Source organism: Sciurus vulgaris (genome assembly GCF_902686455.1).
Source record: "Sciurus vulgaris genome assembly, chromosome: 15".
Lineage (NCBI taxonomy): Eukaryota > Metazoa > Chordata > Mammalia > Rodentia > Sciuridae > Sciurus > Sciurus vulgaris.
In genome coordinates, this window is record NC_136476.1 from 82,986,436 (window position 1) to 83,000,921 (window position 14,486).

The following is a 14,486-nucleotide window of genomic DNA, read 5'->3' on the forward strand; positions in this document are numbered from 1 at the left end:
AGTTGTAGATTAAAATTAAGGTTGCTAACCAGTTGACCTTAAAATTCTCCTCGCTTAGGGTCATGCACAGTTTCAATCCCCCAACCCAGAAAAAAATAGTAATTCTCAATTATTCTGGTGGACACAGTATAATCAGGATGGTCCTTAAAAGTGGAAGAGGGTAACAAACGGGAGAACCAAAGGTTGCTGACTTTGAAAAGGAGGCCTTAGGACCCCTACACTTGCTTCTACTTTCCAGTAATCCATTCCCCTCTTCTTAATGACAAAATGCCTCTAAGACGGAGTTGGATATCAGAAAAATTGCTTGACAAATTCCCAACGGTGTTGGGAGGAAATCTGATACGGGCGCTGGGAAAGTCTTTACGGGTCAGACTATTCAGGAATCTCCTGAAACAGTGTGAGCAAACACTAGCGAACGTGCCTCAAAAGACAAGACGTTCCTGCTCGCCTACAGATTTCTGTACCTGGAGGGCTCCAGGACACCGACCCGTGGTTGCCCTGTCCAGGCTGAAGGGCCTTTTCCTTTACCCTTTTCAAACTTTAAATACGGCTTAAGACGGCCACGAAGAGGGTTGGAGATGGTCCCTGAGCCGACCGACACTGAAGGACAGGTGCCCGGCCACCCGAGTCCTCAGTACGCTCAACCACCAACGCGGAAGCTATGCCCAGCGCCGTGCGCGTCTGCGTCTGGGCCTGCGCTACAACCGCCGATCCCAGAATCCTTGGCGGCCAATCCGCTTCCTGTTCCAGAGTTCCCCTCTAGGACGGAGTTGGTCCTCAGAAAAATTGCTTGACAAATTCCCAACGGTCTTGGGAGGAAATCTGATGCCGGTGCACCTGGAGGAGGCGCAACACGAAAATATTCCGGATGATAGATTCTGGGAGCAAGAACAGGCGGAAGACCGGGAAGTACGTGTAGGAGGCTGTGCGGGTCACCAGCTTGGCGGCTGGAGAGAGGAAGGCTTTGGCAAGGAATAGCGCCTGGCGAAGACTTCTGGGAAATGGAGTCCGGCGGCGGGGGTGCATATGCGCATGACCGGAAGTGTTGCCGGTCAGCCGCGTCGCCTTGGCGCGGGAGCTGGGCCCCGGCCTGTGCAGGGCCGTTGTCCACGGTTCCTGAGCTCGCACGGGCCTTCGGTTGCTGGCCCTTGTCGTTTTCTCAGAGCCGGCAGCAGCTTTTTCACCCGGTTCTGCTTGAGGCCTAGCCGAGGGGTGGCCGAGTCTAGAGACAAGGAGGCTCCTGGGCCCCGCACCGCAGGCTCAGAGCGGCCCCGAGGGAGAGGTTGAGGAAGAAGAGTCCAGCCGGGGAGCTGTCAGAGCAGCCCTTCAGTCCGGGCTCCGGCTGCGGTGCAGAGACGCTGACGCCCAGGAAACTGCTGGGAAGCTGTGGCGCGAGGTGGGACCCACATGCCGGAGGAAGGAGGTGAGGAGTGGTGGAGGGAACGATTTGCAGATCCAGCCTCTTGTTTTGCCCACTAATGCTGCTGTGGCCCGGACCAGAGCTCTGGTTGTCTTTTCCACTAATGGTTGGAGACTGTCCTTTTTTAAGTCGAGAATTCTGGGGTCAAATAAGTTTGAGGACCACTGTCCTGGATGATCTCCGAGTGTCTCCCTATTACCCCTATGCCTGATAGAGCAAAGGCATTACAGAGTAGGGAAAAGTGGGTTCCTGGGAAGGAAAGTGGGACGTACCCAGGGACTCCTAGCCCTTCTCTCCTTTTTGAGGAGAGTTTGAGGGCAGGTTCAGCCCAGTTGGTAGTGTGAAGTGGTGGAGGACAGGGACATCTGCAGTCAGGGGGGCCAGATTCTTGTTAAAGCTGTGGAATACTGGCAAGGTCTCAACTTGTATTTCTCCGTGGAAGAAAAAGACAAAATACTATTAACTGTTTTGTTTACCTCTTAGAATTGTAATCACCAAGTATTTTTGAAAGCACCTCGAACACAGTTCAGAACCAGCGTGTATGAAGTGTTAACCAACAAGGCCCGTGTCGCCGTCTAGATCAGGGTGTCCCTGTACTTGAAGAATTGAGTGCAGTTTCACATCCAGTATTTTGTGTTGTCTTCCCCAGAGATCTGGGAAAACAAATTGGATGTTTATCATCCTCCTCATACTACAGAAAATAAGGTACAGTAGGGTTAGTTAATGGAGGGTATACACGAAGACCACTGTCCAGACCTTTTTCCTCCTTTTATTCAGATGTTACATACCACAATATTCATTTCACCCTTTCAAAGTATATAGCTCAGTGAATCTTAGTATTTTCACAAAGCAGTGCAGCATAACTAATTCCAGAACATTTCCATCACCTGGAAAAGAAACCCCACATCCATTAGCAGTTGCTCCCCATTCCCCTTAAGTCCCTGGCAACTTCTGTTTTTCTGTCTATATGGATTTGCCCAGGCCACTTCATATAAATTAACTTATACAATTTGTGACCTTTTGTGTCTGGCCTCTATTGCTTAGCATATTTCATTCACGTTATGCCATGAATCAGTACTTCATTACTCTTTATGAATGAACAGTATTCCACTGTATCAGTATGTCATGTTTTGTTATTCATTCAGTGAATACATAACGCGGGGGTTGTAATGAATAATTCAGCAGTGGATATACATGCACAGGTTTTTTTGTGGAGGTGTTATTTCCCTTGGCATGTACCTAGGAGTGGAATTATTGTATCACATAACTTTTAATTTTTTGAGGAACTACTGGACTGTTTTTAGAGACTGCACCATTTTATAGTCTTACCAGCAGTGTATGAGGGTTCAGGTTCATTTTCTTGATGGTGTTCTTTGAAGCTCCGTTTCTCATTTTGCTGTTGTTTCTTATGCTTTTGATGCCATATCTTAGAAATCATTGCCTTTTCTGAGGTCACGAAGATTTATTCTCATTTTCTTCTAGGAGTTTTAGCTTCTTGGTTCTTTGATATATTTTGAGTTAATCTTTGTGTGATGTGAGGTAAGGCTCCAACTTCATTCTTTTGCATCCTCCAGCCTCGGCCTCCTCAGTAGCTGGGATTACAGGTGTGTGTCACCATGCCCAGTAATCATTTTTTTAATGACTGTTCTTTCCCCATTTAATTTCTTGGTATCCTCATCAAAAATTAGTTGCCTATATGAATTTATTTCTGGACTTTCCAATGATCTGAATATCATTCCTTACACCACTACACAGTTTTGGTAACAAATTTTGATGTTGTGAAGTATGAATCTCCCAATTTTATTCTCTCCATCCCCATCCCAAGATTAAAAGTGCCAGCTGAATTTTGATAGTAATGGCACTGACTCTGTAGATAATTTGGGGATTATTGCCATCTCAACAATACTATTTTCCAATATATAAATATGGGATTTTTTTTTTTTCAATTTATTTAGGTCTTCCATAATTTCAACATGCTTTATACTTTTCAGTGCATAGATCTTATGCTTCATTTAATTCATTCCTAGATACTTTTTTCTTTTTGATAAATTATAAATGGAATTGTTTTTGGTTCCATTGCTGGTTTATAGAAATATAATTGATTTTTGTGTGTTCATCATGTATCCTGCAATCTCACTTAATAGCTCTAATTACTCATTTATTAAAAGATTTTCTGTATACAAAATCATGTCATCTCTAAGTAGATTTTTACTTCTTCCTTCCAATTCTGACAACTTTCTTTTACTTAAGTGCCTTGGCTAGAACCTCCACTGAATAGAAAGGTGAGAGCAGACATTTTGTTTTATTCTTGATCTTAAGGGAAAAGCGCCCCCTCTTTCATTAAACGAGGTTAATGGTACACTTCATCATCAAATTGAGGAAGTCCTATTTCCACTTTTTTTTTTTTTTTTAACCACGAAAGGGTGGTGATGATACTGATTTTGAAACTCAGGGGTTTGTGCATACTAGTCAAGCACACTATTACTGATCGACATCCCCAGCTCTACTATTGAATATTTTTAAGTAGCTTTTTCTGTGTTCAGTGAGATGATCCATGTTGGGTTTTTTCTTTGCTCTATCTATATGGCGTGTAGGTTAATTTTTGTATGTTGAATCAACCTTGTGTTCCAGGAACAGACCCCGTTAGTCATTAGCTCTTCTTTTAAGCAAATGCATTAAAATTTGCAGAGCAACGTTCTCCAGAGCATTAATAGGTAATATTTATAAACTGCATACTTACCTGGTAGGCATCATGCCAGCTGCTTTACCTGTATATCTTTAATCCTCACAGAAACCTTGTAAGATTATCATCTCCAATTTACAGGTGAGAAAAATGAGACTTAAGAGAAGTTATGTGATTTGTACTCTGTTGCTGAGTGGTCAGTCTTGGATAATTAAGTCTTTTACACTAATACTTCCCCACATCTGATGAAATTGATGGGAGTCTGAGGTAGGTGGGAATAGGAAAATTCATATCCCACTGCAGATCTGCAGATTTATCTCAGGTACCCTGGCCCTCTTCATAATAAGAATTAGTGACTCCGTAAGATGCAAACGTTGTCTCCGTGATTTTCTCTTCCTCCAGCACCACCTTCTCTAGATGTTGCACTTCCCCCATAGGAAAGAGCAGGAGAGAAAAGAATGGCTATGGGTCTCCTCACTGCTGGGCCCAAGGTAAGTTAGGAATTGAGAGGCAGCCTCTTTTACCCTAACATTAATGGTAAAGTTGGCTTAGGTTTTTTGTGGAGTCCCCCCCCCCCCATCCTCTGATTACAAAAGTAATTCATTGAAGAAAATTTGGAAAATACAGAAAACAAAAAAACTAAAAATTATCCTTGCTGCACACAGAGACAGCAGTAACAACTTGATTTGTGGTCATATTCTTCCTTTTCTATATTTTACCAAAGTGGGTGAGTTCAACCCCTGGTTTAATATATATATACATATATGTGTATTACTTTCTTTTGCTTTCTTCAGATTAAAATTCACCTTAACTTCTTGAGTTGAAACCTTACTCCACTTTCTTCCTTCATCATTTACATTGAAAGTTTCGAGCTGTGAATTGGGCATAGTGGTGAATATCTGTAATCACAGCTGACTCAGGTCAGGAGGCTGAGGCAGGAAGATTGAAAGGTCAAGGCAATGTAACAAAATCATCTCAAAATAATACAAAAGAGCTGATGACGTAGCTCAGTGGTAGAGCACTGCAGGATTCACTTCCCAGAACCAGAAAATAAAAAATAAAGTTTTGAACTGTGGATTTCAAACTATTAGTTAATACTTTATGATGACAGATCCCATGACTCTTATCAACACAAAATGCCACTATGATCTGATTGCAGGGTAGGGATGAGGCAGTTGTCTACTCAGCTTTATTAACTTGCTCAGCTATAATTTTGTACATTCACTTTGGATTAACTGAAACATTTTAATATCTTAAAGCTATTATATTTTAGATTTCTTCTTGTACATCCTGTAATTTTTCTTCTTGTATATATGTGGCTCATGGCATTTATATAATAGATTTTACTTTCTTGATTAAAGCGACCCTAATATTTTAAATATTTTGTAGTTGTGTTTTGTTTTGTGACTCTCCACATTCCATTTAATGCCATTTCTGTGTAGGATGGACTGGAAAGGCAGGTAAAATTAGAGGTTGGGTGACTAGTGATGATCTGGAAAATGATGCTGGCTTAGAAGGCAGTGACAGGGAGTAGGAAGGATGCCCAGGTTTCTGGCATGACAAGCCAATGAATTAAGGTCTCATCCCTCAGACAAGGAAGTAGGTTTAAAGGTGGGGTTTCCTACTGCATCTTGTGTGAGGTTTGTGTGTGACCTGACCAGGATAGTTGCTGCCGGTTTTCCCGTGGGACAAAACATCTGCACCTAGATATCCTGCAGCCATCGTTAGGGCCCTGTGGGTTAGTTTGCTCAAAAGCTCCTCCTACCGATGTTTATTCTCTTTCTAGTTTACCAATATCTTTGACTCCTCCTAATCTTCTCCCATACATGGTCAGTCATGCACTTAGTGCCTCTATTTGAGAGCAGAGCCCTCTCTCTCAACTTGACATTGACACCTATAGTTCCTAACCTCTTCTCATTTACATCTTAAGGTGCATATGACTTCTACTGGCTCCCTGTTGACTAAAAGATAAAACTGCCATGTCTATCAGGTCATTTCAAATTCTTTTCATTTTAATTAAGCCCTATCACCACTACCTGCCACTTCTGAACACACAAGGACCTTCTCACCCCAGGGCCTTTGCACGTGGTGCCTCCCCTTCCCTGGCTAACCTTCTTAGTCTAAGGAAACTTCTTCAAAGCCAGCTTGATGTGGTCTTCTATGATCTCCCTGATTGCCTTTCCTCTCCTTTTCCTGCAACCAGTCCCCCCCCCCCCCCCTGCAGTGCTGTGAATTGAACTTGGGTGTGCTCGGTAAGCTTACTACCACTAAGCTACATCCCCAGCCCTAGTCACTCCATCTCTTTGACATATCTTTACATTTGAGAGCCTGGCTCTCCTACTGTGCTGGGTGATATCTTAGTTCACAAGAGTATTTGTTCAAAGTGAGAATTCAGCTCTCACATTTCCTTGTAATTTACACCCGATTATTCACTGTTATGAATGCACACTTTGCTTTCATTTTTTCTGTATTTTTTTTTAACTTCCAGGCATCTGTTTTTTCATGCAATTACTTCTCATACACACTTTCTAACTTTTCATATGGAAAACAATCTTATCAGGATGATAAATTTGTGTGGGGTTTTTGTTTTGAACTTGGGATCCTCCAACCCATTGATCCTCCTGCCTCAAGCCTCCTGAGCTGCTGGGATTATAGGCATGCCCCAATCAGCACAATTCTAAAAAGCTGTGGCACTTTTCATCTCAGGTATAGAGAGGCCGGTAGGCCCAGCTGGTCAGTGTTCAGTCTGTTTCATCTTCCAGATAAGGTATTTGATGGGTTTAGCTCCCTGGCTCCATGTCACCTTCAAGCTGTTTTAGTTCTTGCTGGAAATGCTTAACACCAAGACCTTGGCACAGTGTCTTACTGCTGTCTCCCTAGTGCCTATACCATGAAGGTGCTCAACAAATATATTGGGAGTGATAAAACCAACCACCTAACTGGCCTGTGTCCTCTCCCCTGGAATTCTGGGTGATTATACTTGGTACAATCTCAAAATCTTGGTTTTTTTCCCCCCTAACAGCACTTCCAGTTTTCCAGCTTGGCATGAACTCCCAGTTGGAACAAAGGGAAGGCCCATGGGGGTGCTGAAGGGAGACGACTCAAAAAGCACCTGTCCAGGTAAGCAGCGAACACCAACCAGTTGAGTCTTGGAGCCAGAGGACCTCAAAAACACACATTAGTGCGTCTGATTATTGTCAACCCTCCAAGGTATTATACCCATTCCACAGATGAGCATGAAGAAAACAAGTTGGAGCTGCCCAGTGGTAGAGTGCCTGGCATGTGTGTGAGGCCCTGGGTTTGATACTCAGTACCACATATAAAAAATAAAAAAGATACATTGATAACTTAAAAAAAATTTTTTTTTTTTTTTTAAAAAAGAATAAGACATGTTAACTCACTACTTCAAAGCACCCCAGCTGGCAAGTAGCACAGAGCTGGGATTTGAAAGCAAGACCTGAGCCTGACTCCAAGTCACTTGACTATTTATTCCTTACTGCCTCCCCTCAGTCTCCCAGGGCTGAGAGTTTGGGGGCATGTGCACCAGTACCTACCACTATAAGAGTACCCCTCCCTCATTGGTGGGGAACAGGAGTCATCTTTGCTGGCCTGGCATGTTGCCTGCTTGGAGTGCACCTTGCTCAAGATCCCAGGTGCCACCTTTACCCATTTATTTACACAGCCACTGTGGTGTGTGAGCCAGCCCACTGTGCAGCACCTTTACCAACCCTCTAGCATTAATCACCTTTTGAAATCCAGCAGACTTGGTAGGTGAAAAAAAATTCATCGTACTCAGCACTGGTCAGCAGCTTTTTAAATAAATTAAACCTAGCAGACTGCCCAAAAGCACACCCAAAACTTAGAGGACCAGCAGACAGCATGAGGCAACCCATTGGTTGGCCAGAGGAGCCTCAGAAATAGGAGGGAGACACACATGGGGCAGGAGTGAGAGTCCACTTCCACGCCCTGGCAGTTTAACTGCAGCAGCTAAGCCTGTAACTGAGAAGTTATCTTAGTCATTATCTCAACAAGTTAGAACAAACACGGGCAAAAGGAGGTGAGTCTCCAAAACTGTTTATGGGAAAGCATGGCCAGACTCCTTCAGCCTTTGAATTTTTTCCACTTTGAAAATACAGGACACCTGCTTTTCTAATTTCAGACTGGAAAGCAGTACCTGAACTACCAGGGCAAGCCCTTTATGAAGAGTCACACCAAAGCACATGTGAGCAGGGGAAGAGCTTCAGTCTAAGACCAGTCCTTTCTGCACAACACAGAGTTCCTGCAGGAGTGAGGCCTTGCAAACCTGAAACCCTTCCCAAGAGCTTCCAGAATTTAGAAAAAATTCAGCCTCACAAAGTAAAGCCATTTGTATGTCATGAGTGCGGCAAAGCCTTCAGCTACTGTTCTTCCCTTTCTCAGCATCAGAAGAGCCACACTGGAGAAAAGCCCTATGAGTGCAGCGAGTGTGGGAAGGCCTTCAGCCAGAGCTCCTCACTTATTCAGCACCAGAGGATCCACACTGGGGAGAGACCATACAAGTGCGCAGAGTGTGGGAGAGCCTTCAGCCAGAACGCGAACCTCACCAAACACCAGCGCACTCACACGGGAGAGAAGCCCTACAAGTGTAGGGAGTGTGAGAAAGCCTTCAGCGACTGTTCAGCCCTTGTTCAGCATCAGCGGATCCACACTGGAGAGAAACCCTACGAGTGTCATGACTGTGGGAAGGCCTTCCGCCACAGTGCAAACCTCACCAACCACCAGAGGACTCACACTGGTGAGAAGCCCTACGAGTGCAGCGAGTGTGGAAAGGCCTTCAGCTACTGTGCAGCCTTCATTCAGCACCAGAGGATTCACACAGGAGAGAAGCCCTACAAGTGTGCCATGTGTGGCAAGGCCTTCAGCCAGAGTGCAAACCTCACCAACCACCAGAGGACTCACACTGGAGAGAAACCCTACAAGTGTAGTGATTGTGGAAAGGCCTTTAGCCAAAGTACAAATCTTATAATCCACCAAAAGACCCACACTGGAGAGAAACCATATAAGTGCAACCAGTGTGGGAAATTCTTCAGTGAGAGCTCAGCCCTTATTCGACATCACATAATTCACACTGGAGAAAAACCCTACGAATGTAATGAGTGTGGAAAAGCATTTAACCAGAGTTCATCCCTCAGCCAACATCAGAGAATCCACAGCGGTATGAAGCCCTATGAATGCAGTCTGTGTGGGAAGGCCTTCAGGTGTAGCTCAGCTTTCATTAGACACCAGAGACTCCATGCTACAGAGTAACTGGGAACAGTGGTCAAGGGGGGCCCCCCAGATGCTCCAACTTAACTGACATCCACATCAGGTGGATGGGTGAGCAGCTTGGATAAATGCAGGTGCTATGAAAGCCTTGTGGAGACATCTGACTCATAGCTTTTACATGTTTTATGGGCCACACCCCAGGTCCTCTGATAGATTAAGAACTACTTTCCAGGCATGTCCATTTGCAACTAATATTATTATTATTATTATTATTTTTTGGCTAAGAATGTTCAAGCATACATAAAAACCAGCTTTCCACTTGTCTTCTGAGCTCATGCTATACATGGCAGAATGCATTACCAGAGTACTTCACAGGTTCTGCCACTGTGGCCCACACTGATCACCCAAGAAACAAGGAGCCAGCTCATTCAAGGATGAAGCCCACTGGTCATCAGATGATCCTTTATTAAATATTAAAATATTTTCTCATGTATTTCTTAACTCTGTGGGAAAGAAAAGAGTGGCTCTATCAGTAAAAGGCAAGTTAAAAGATCCTCTCCTAACCCTACCACTGTCATCTCCATGAACACATTAGCTGCCCCCACTCATCCCTTTATTATAACCAAGTGAAATGGACACAAATCACTTACCGCTGGGCACTCCACTGCACCACTGTTGATATCGTCTATGATGTCATGAGGGTGGCGGCCATCAACGTTACAGCCCACAGACTGGGCAGTCCCCAGAATCTCCTTAATGGTTCCTACAGTTAAGGAAAGGTGTTTGGCTATGTGTATAGCTCAGTGGTAGAGCTCTTTCCTAGCATGTATGAGGCCCTGTGTTTAATCCCCACTACAGGGAAAAAAAAAAAAAATCCCTTGTTTCTACAGCATAAGACTTGGAGCTCCATAGACCTTGAATACAGTGTCTCCATTGGGTCTCTGGATACCCAGCTCAGGACCCAAGCAGTTTTTCCAACCCCCAGAAAACACTATGCCCCAACCTGGGAATTCATCCTCAGTAGCCTTTATGTACAACACCTACAAAACCTTAACAAGTGGTCTGCACATACACTAAAACTTAAAACATACGGAGATTAGCATGGCCCCTGCACAAAGGTGACATGCAGGGCTGGGGACATAGCTGTTGGTAGAGTGCTTGCCTCCCATACCCAAGGCCCTGCGTGTTCAGTCCCCAGCACCATACACACAAACACAAAAGATGACATGGAGATTTGTGAAACATTCCACTTTTAAGGGAAATTAATGCAGTGTTCACCTGGTGCTCAAGAGGGCTTCCTTTAACACAAAATCTTAAATTGAGCAAAGTTGTCATTAAGTAATATATTTGTTGGTCAATCGAAGTTTTTATAAGTATCCTATCTGCAGGATGGCAGAACATGATAAGTTAAATGCCCTCCATGTGGCAAGATACTAACCATTCACTGAAGACACCCTAAGTTATGATGGCTACATGTTGTCTTGCTCTTACCAGAAAGTTCTCTAGCTAAGGATCTATGACGCATCTGTCGGGCAATGTTGACAATTTCATCAAAAGTGATGTTTCCACTGTGTTTAACTGCAAAAGAAAAACACAGTAAAAGCTTTGTCACAATTCAAGGCCAAAGGGGGACTGCATGTCCTCCACTACTTGCAGGCTGTTCCCATGCTTTCGGCACAGAGTCATCCACGTGAAGAATAACCCTGTTTCCTTGGCTGGGGTTTACTATCAGCTCACCACTGGACTGCACCAGCCCACAAACTGGTCAGGTGCAGTGGCGGGTGGCTAAGGACGAAATCAAGTCTTCACCAATCTGCCATGGACAGACTTCATGTTACAGGGATTAGAGACAACATGCTAAAATTATTGTTTTTAAGTGTCCAGTCACACGTTCTTAGTTGCTTTCCCCGGATGACAACCAAGGGACCTGCCCAACTAGGGAAAGCCACATAGTATTTTTTTGGTAGTGCCTGGCTCTAACAACCTTGCCCAAATCAATTCCCACACCAATGCATTTTATTAAAGGGAAAACATGCAGCTATGTATCAAACATTGAGTTATGTAACAACATAAAAAACTATAAGCAAATCTAGAGAAAAGCCAACTTACTGTTTTTCTGTTTCTTTCTGTCTCTTGGTGGCTCCTTGAGGGCTTTTATGATCAGGGCAGAGGCAGAAGGTACCACCTCAATCTGCAGAAGAGATTCTTGATGTGAGTAAAGCCTACCCCACCTCCAACAGTACTACCACTGCATAACAACCAACACTGCCATGGATGTCAGTCCTTAGAGACCATGGGCCAGACCTTAGATTACCATACATATTTAAGTTTCTTTAAGTATTAAAACCCATTCCTACACAGGAAATATTATGTGATTTACCCAATGTCATGTGAGTTAAATCTAGGCCCAAGTCTTTGCCTTGTCCATGCTCTTGACAAAGTCTTCCCACAAGGGCCAAATTGTTCAGTTCACCACCAATGGTGAAACCCTCCTAATCCAGGGAGATTCCAGAGGATTGCTATCTCTACCCCCCCTCTCAAACACACACACATGAAGTAAATACCTGGGCTTGTCTGTTCTGAATGGTCAGTTTCACTGTAATCCTCAGACCCTTCCAATCTCCAGTTGCTTTGGCAATGTCATCACCAACCTTTTTTGGAGACTGTAGAAATAAAGGTATATAATCAAACTGTGATCCAAAGCTGTACCACAGCCCTAAAACCTTCCAAGTACTGCTCACCTGCCAAGACCCCAACATTTCCTTATCTAGGGACCCTTTTTCCTTTTGGTACTTGTTAACCCTAGGGTGCTTTACCAGTGAATCACACCCCCCAGTCCTTTTTGAGTTTGGCCTCACTAAATTGCTGAGGCTGGTCTCAAACTTGAGATTCTCCTGCCTCAGCCTCCAGAGTTGCCTGGAACCACAGGCACAGCTGTGCCACCACCATGCCTGGCTACCTAGAAAGCTTTAATGAATGCTGAGTTCCTATGCCAGGTCATCCAAGTCCACCCATGGGGTGAGGATCACTGAATCTGCTACTTTAAAATTCCCTAGTTGGGGCCCAGTGGTAGAGCACTTGCCTAGCATATGTGAGGCACTGAGTTCGATTCTCAGCACCACATGTAAATTAATAAAATAAAGGTCCATCAACAAAACTAAAAAGTAAAATTCCCTAGTTGACCTAAATAGGATAGTTGTACTGTGTCAGCTGACCAGAAAGTCAAGAAGTTTAGTGAAACACCAGTTAAGACCAAGGGGAAAAGTGGTGCAAGGGATCACTGTCCAACAAACACAGACCTAATAAAACTAAGAAGGGTCAATTCCATTAGTATAAAATGGGGAAACAGACAAGGTTAGTAATCAACAGGTTAAGTACTGTAAATCATGGTAACAAGGCTGAATTAATATTCTACCCAAGACCACCACACAAAACCTACTTCCCCGTTCAAGAAACAGGCTAACCACTGCCTAGTGTCACTAAGCCCCACCTGACTCCAGAGCCCTCACATTCAGACTCCTAGCACCCACCCTCACAAACACAAAAGGCAGCAGCTGAGACATGTGGACGTTACAAGTTCAAGGTATGGGTCCCATTTTTCACGCATGACCTTTCTATGGTAGGTCGTTCCAGTTCAAAGGCTCAGGCCAGTCGTGTTTGCACGAACCCGGGGTTGCTTTGCCCTCACGTAAGAAAAGCCCTCGGCGGGGATGACTTACCAGACCCAGGGGGCCGATCTTGGGGGCCAGGGCAGACGTGGCGCCCACCTCGCCGCCGGTGCACCTCAGGTACACTGGGAGAGAGAAGAATTAGCGCTTCTGCGGAGGGAGCCCGGGGCGCAACCCTCACCGCGTCTTTGCTGGCTGGCAGAACCACGAGTCTGGGCGCCATTAAGGAAAGCACCCACTCCTCCCTCGGGCGTGGACAGCGCCCAGCCCTATCGCTATCTCGGGGAGACGACCGCCCAGGGGCCGGCCTTACCCTAAGGCACGCGGGCTGCAAGGCCGCCAAAGGTCGTCCGATCCTCCCTCCCCATCTACAAGAGGGGAAGCTGAGGCCCAGAAAGGACGAGACACACGTCAGGGCCTCACGGCGCCGTAAGGGCCCAGAGCCCGGCGCGGGAAAGGCACGCGGCGCGCAGGGCCAGGGCCAGGGGAGGAGAGAGGCTCCATCGCACCCCAGGCCGCGGCTAGGGCACGCACCAACTTTGATCTCATTGGGGTCGAACTTGGGCGGCATGGCGGAGGCGGCTGGTGTCGGATGAACCCGGATTCGGGACGACCGAAGAGAGTTGCACCTTGACCTCCTCCGAGCCAAAAGACCGGAAGCCCTCCTGCCACGCTAGATATACGCAGGAAAACCCGGCTCTCGCGAGAACTTACGGCTCCGCCTAGTCTCTGAGTGACGCCCTTGCAGCCTTGTTTCTTATGGGCAAGTGCCTGAGGCTGACGGCTGGAAAGCCGGGTACCCGCGGTGAGCTGGGCTAGGGATTCGGAAAGGGGGTTCGGGGCACATAGCCCAGGGTCTGTCAGAGAAAGGAGGGTGTTCCTGAGATCCTGGACCCTGCCGCTCCCCATGTTTCCCTGTGATGAGGGTCACTCCGGGGTCCTTGTCACCCAATCCCAGGACCCCGCCTCTCCCGTGGGGGGTTCCTCACCCCGATTCCCGGACACCAGTGCCTCGGCGACCCCGGACCCTTTTCTAGCCCCTTCGTGGTGTGCGCATTTTAGTTATCCAGTCTATTCGAATCTAAATGCAGTCTGATTCTGTTTCTGAGACTCCGCGGTTCCCAGTCTCAGACTTCGTCATCCTAGTCTGCATGACTTTCTGAGGTTCTGAGTTTCGGTCCCCAGTTCCTGCGTTTTTAGAAGACCATCGGCTCCGTGCTGGGTGGTCTGCGACCCCGCGTCCATGACCTGGTCCTTCGAGTGATCCGCCTGCCTTCAGGTCCTCCAGAGGGTCGGAACGTCGGGGATTCCTCCATCCACAAAGCCAGGTCAGCCACTCCCAGCCTAGCCAGGGAAGGATGGGTGTGGTTCTCCCCATCTGGACTGGACGTCGGGGAGGAAACGGATGAGGGACATGGAGAAGCAGACTGACTGAAAGACAACGATCTGGGAGGACAGGGGAGCCACGGGC

General features: G+C 46.0%; 3 protein-coding genes and 1 long non-coding RNA gene across 8 annotated transcripts in view; 2 read left to right on the plus strand and 2 right to left on the minus strand.

Moving 5' to 3' along the window:
- Window positions 1–1,032: 1,032 nt before the first annotated feature.
- ZNF79 (zinc finger protein 79) lies at window positions 1,033–9,527 on the plus strand (the record flags this gene model as incomplete). Its single annotated transcript, XM_079112167.1, has 4 exons — window positions 1,033–1,137; window positions 1,227–1,423; window positions 4,506–4,594; window positions 8,263–9,527. 4 exons carry the CDS (start codon window positions 1,033–1,035, stop codon window positions 9,387–9,389), a joined length of 1,518 nt encoding a protein of 505 aa, XP_078968293.1. The 3' UTR covers window positions 9,390–9,527.
- On the minus strand, window positions 4,680–8,256 carry LOC306645320. The gene is made up of 2 exons (XR_013759600.1): window positions 7,268–8,256; window positions 4,680–7,203 (listed from the first exon to the last, which is right to left on the minus strand). It is a non-coding gene; the product is annotated as an uncharacterized lncRNA (long non-coding RNA).
- Window positions 9,528–9,792: 265 nt separating the features above from the next.
- On the minus strand, window positions 9,793–13,698 carry RPL12 (ribosomal protein L12). The gene is made up of 7 exons (XM_079112968.1): window positions 13,550–13,698; window positions 13,067–13,140; window positions 11,912–12,010; window positions 11,457–11,538; window positions 10,839–10,925; window positions 9,998–10,110; window positions 9,793–9,850 (listed from the first exon to the last, which is right to left on the minus strand). The coding sequence occupies exons 1-7, from the start codon at window positions 13,584–13,586 to the stop codon at window positions 9,845–9,847; spliced, it is 498 nt and encodes a 165-aa protein (XP_078969094.1). The 5' UTR covers window positions 13,587–13,698; the 3' UTR covers window positions 9,793–9,844.
- A 1-nt stretch (window position 13,699) lies between these two features.
- Window positions 13,700–14,486, plus strand: part of LRSAM1 (leucine rich repeat and sterile alpha motif containing 1) — a 34,907-nt gene continuing 34,120 nt past the window's right edge. For 4 of the 5 annotated variants that reach the window (XM_079112906.1, XM_079112910.1, XM_079112908.1 and 1 more), the window contains exons 1-2: window positions 13,700–13,820; window positions 14,201–14,343. The gene's annotated coding sequence lies outside the window, so the exon portion shown is untranslated. Of the gene's footprint in view, window positions 13,821–13,844; window positions 14,344–14,486 lie in introns of those variants that run through there. The other variant, XM_079112907.1, reaches the window with a different exon arrangement.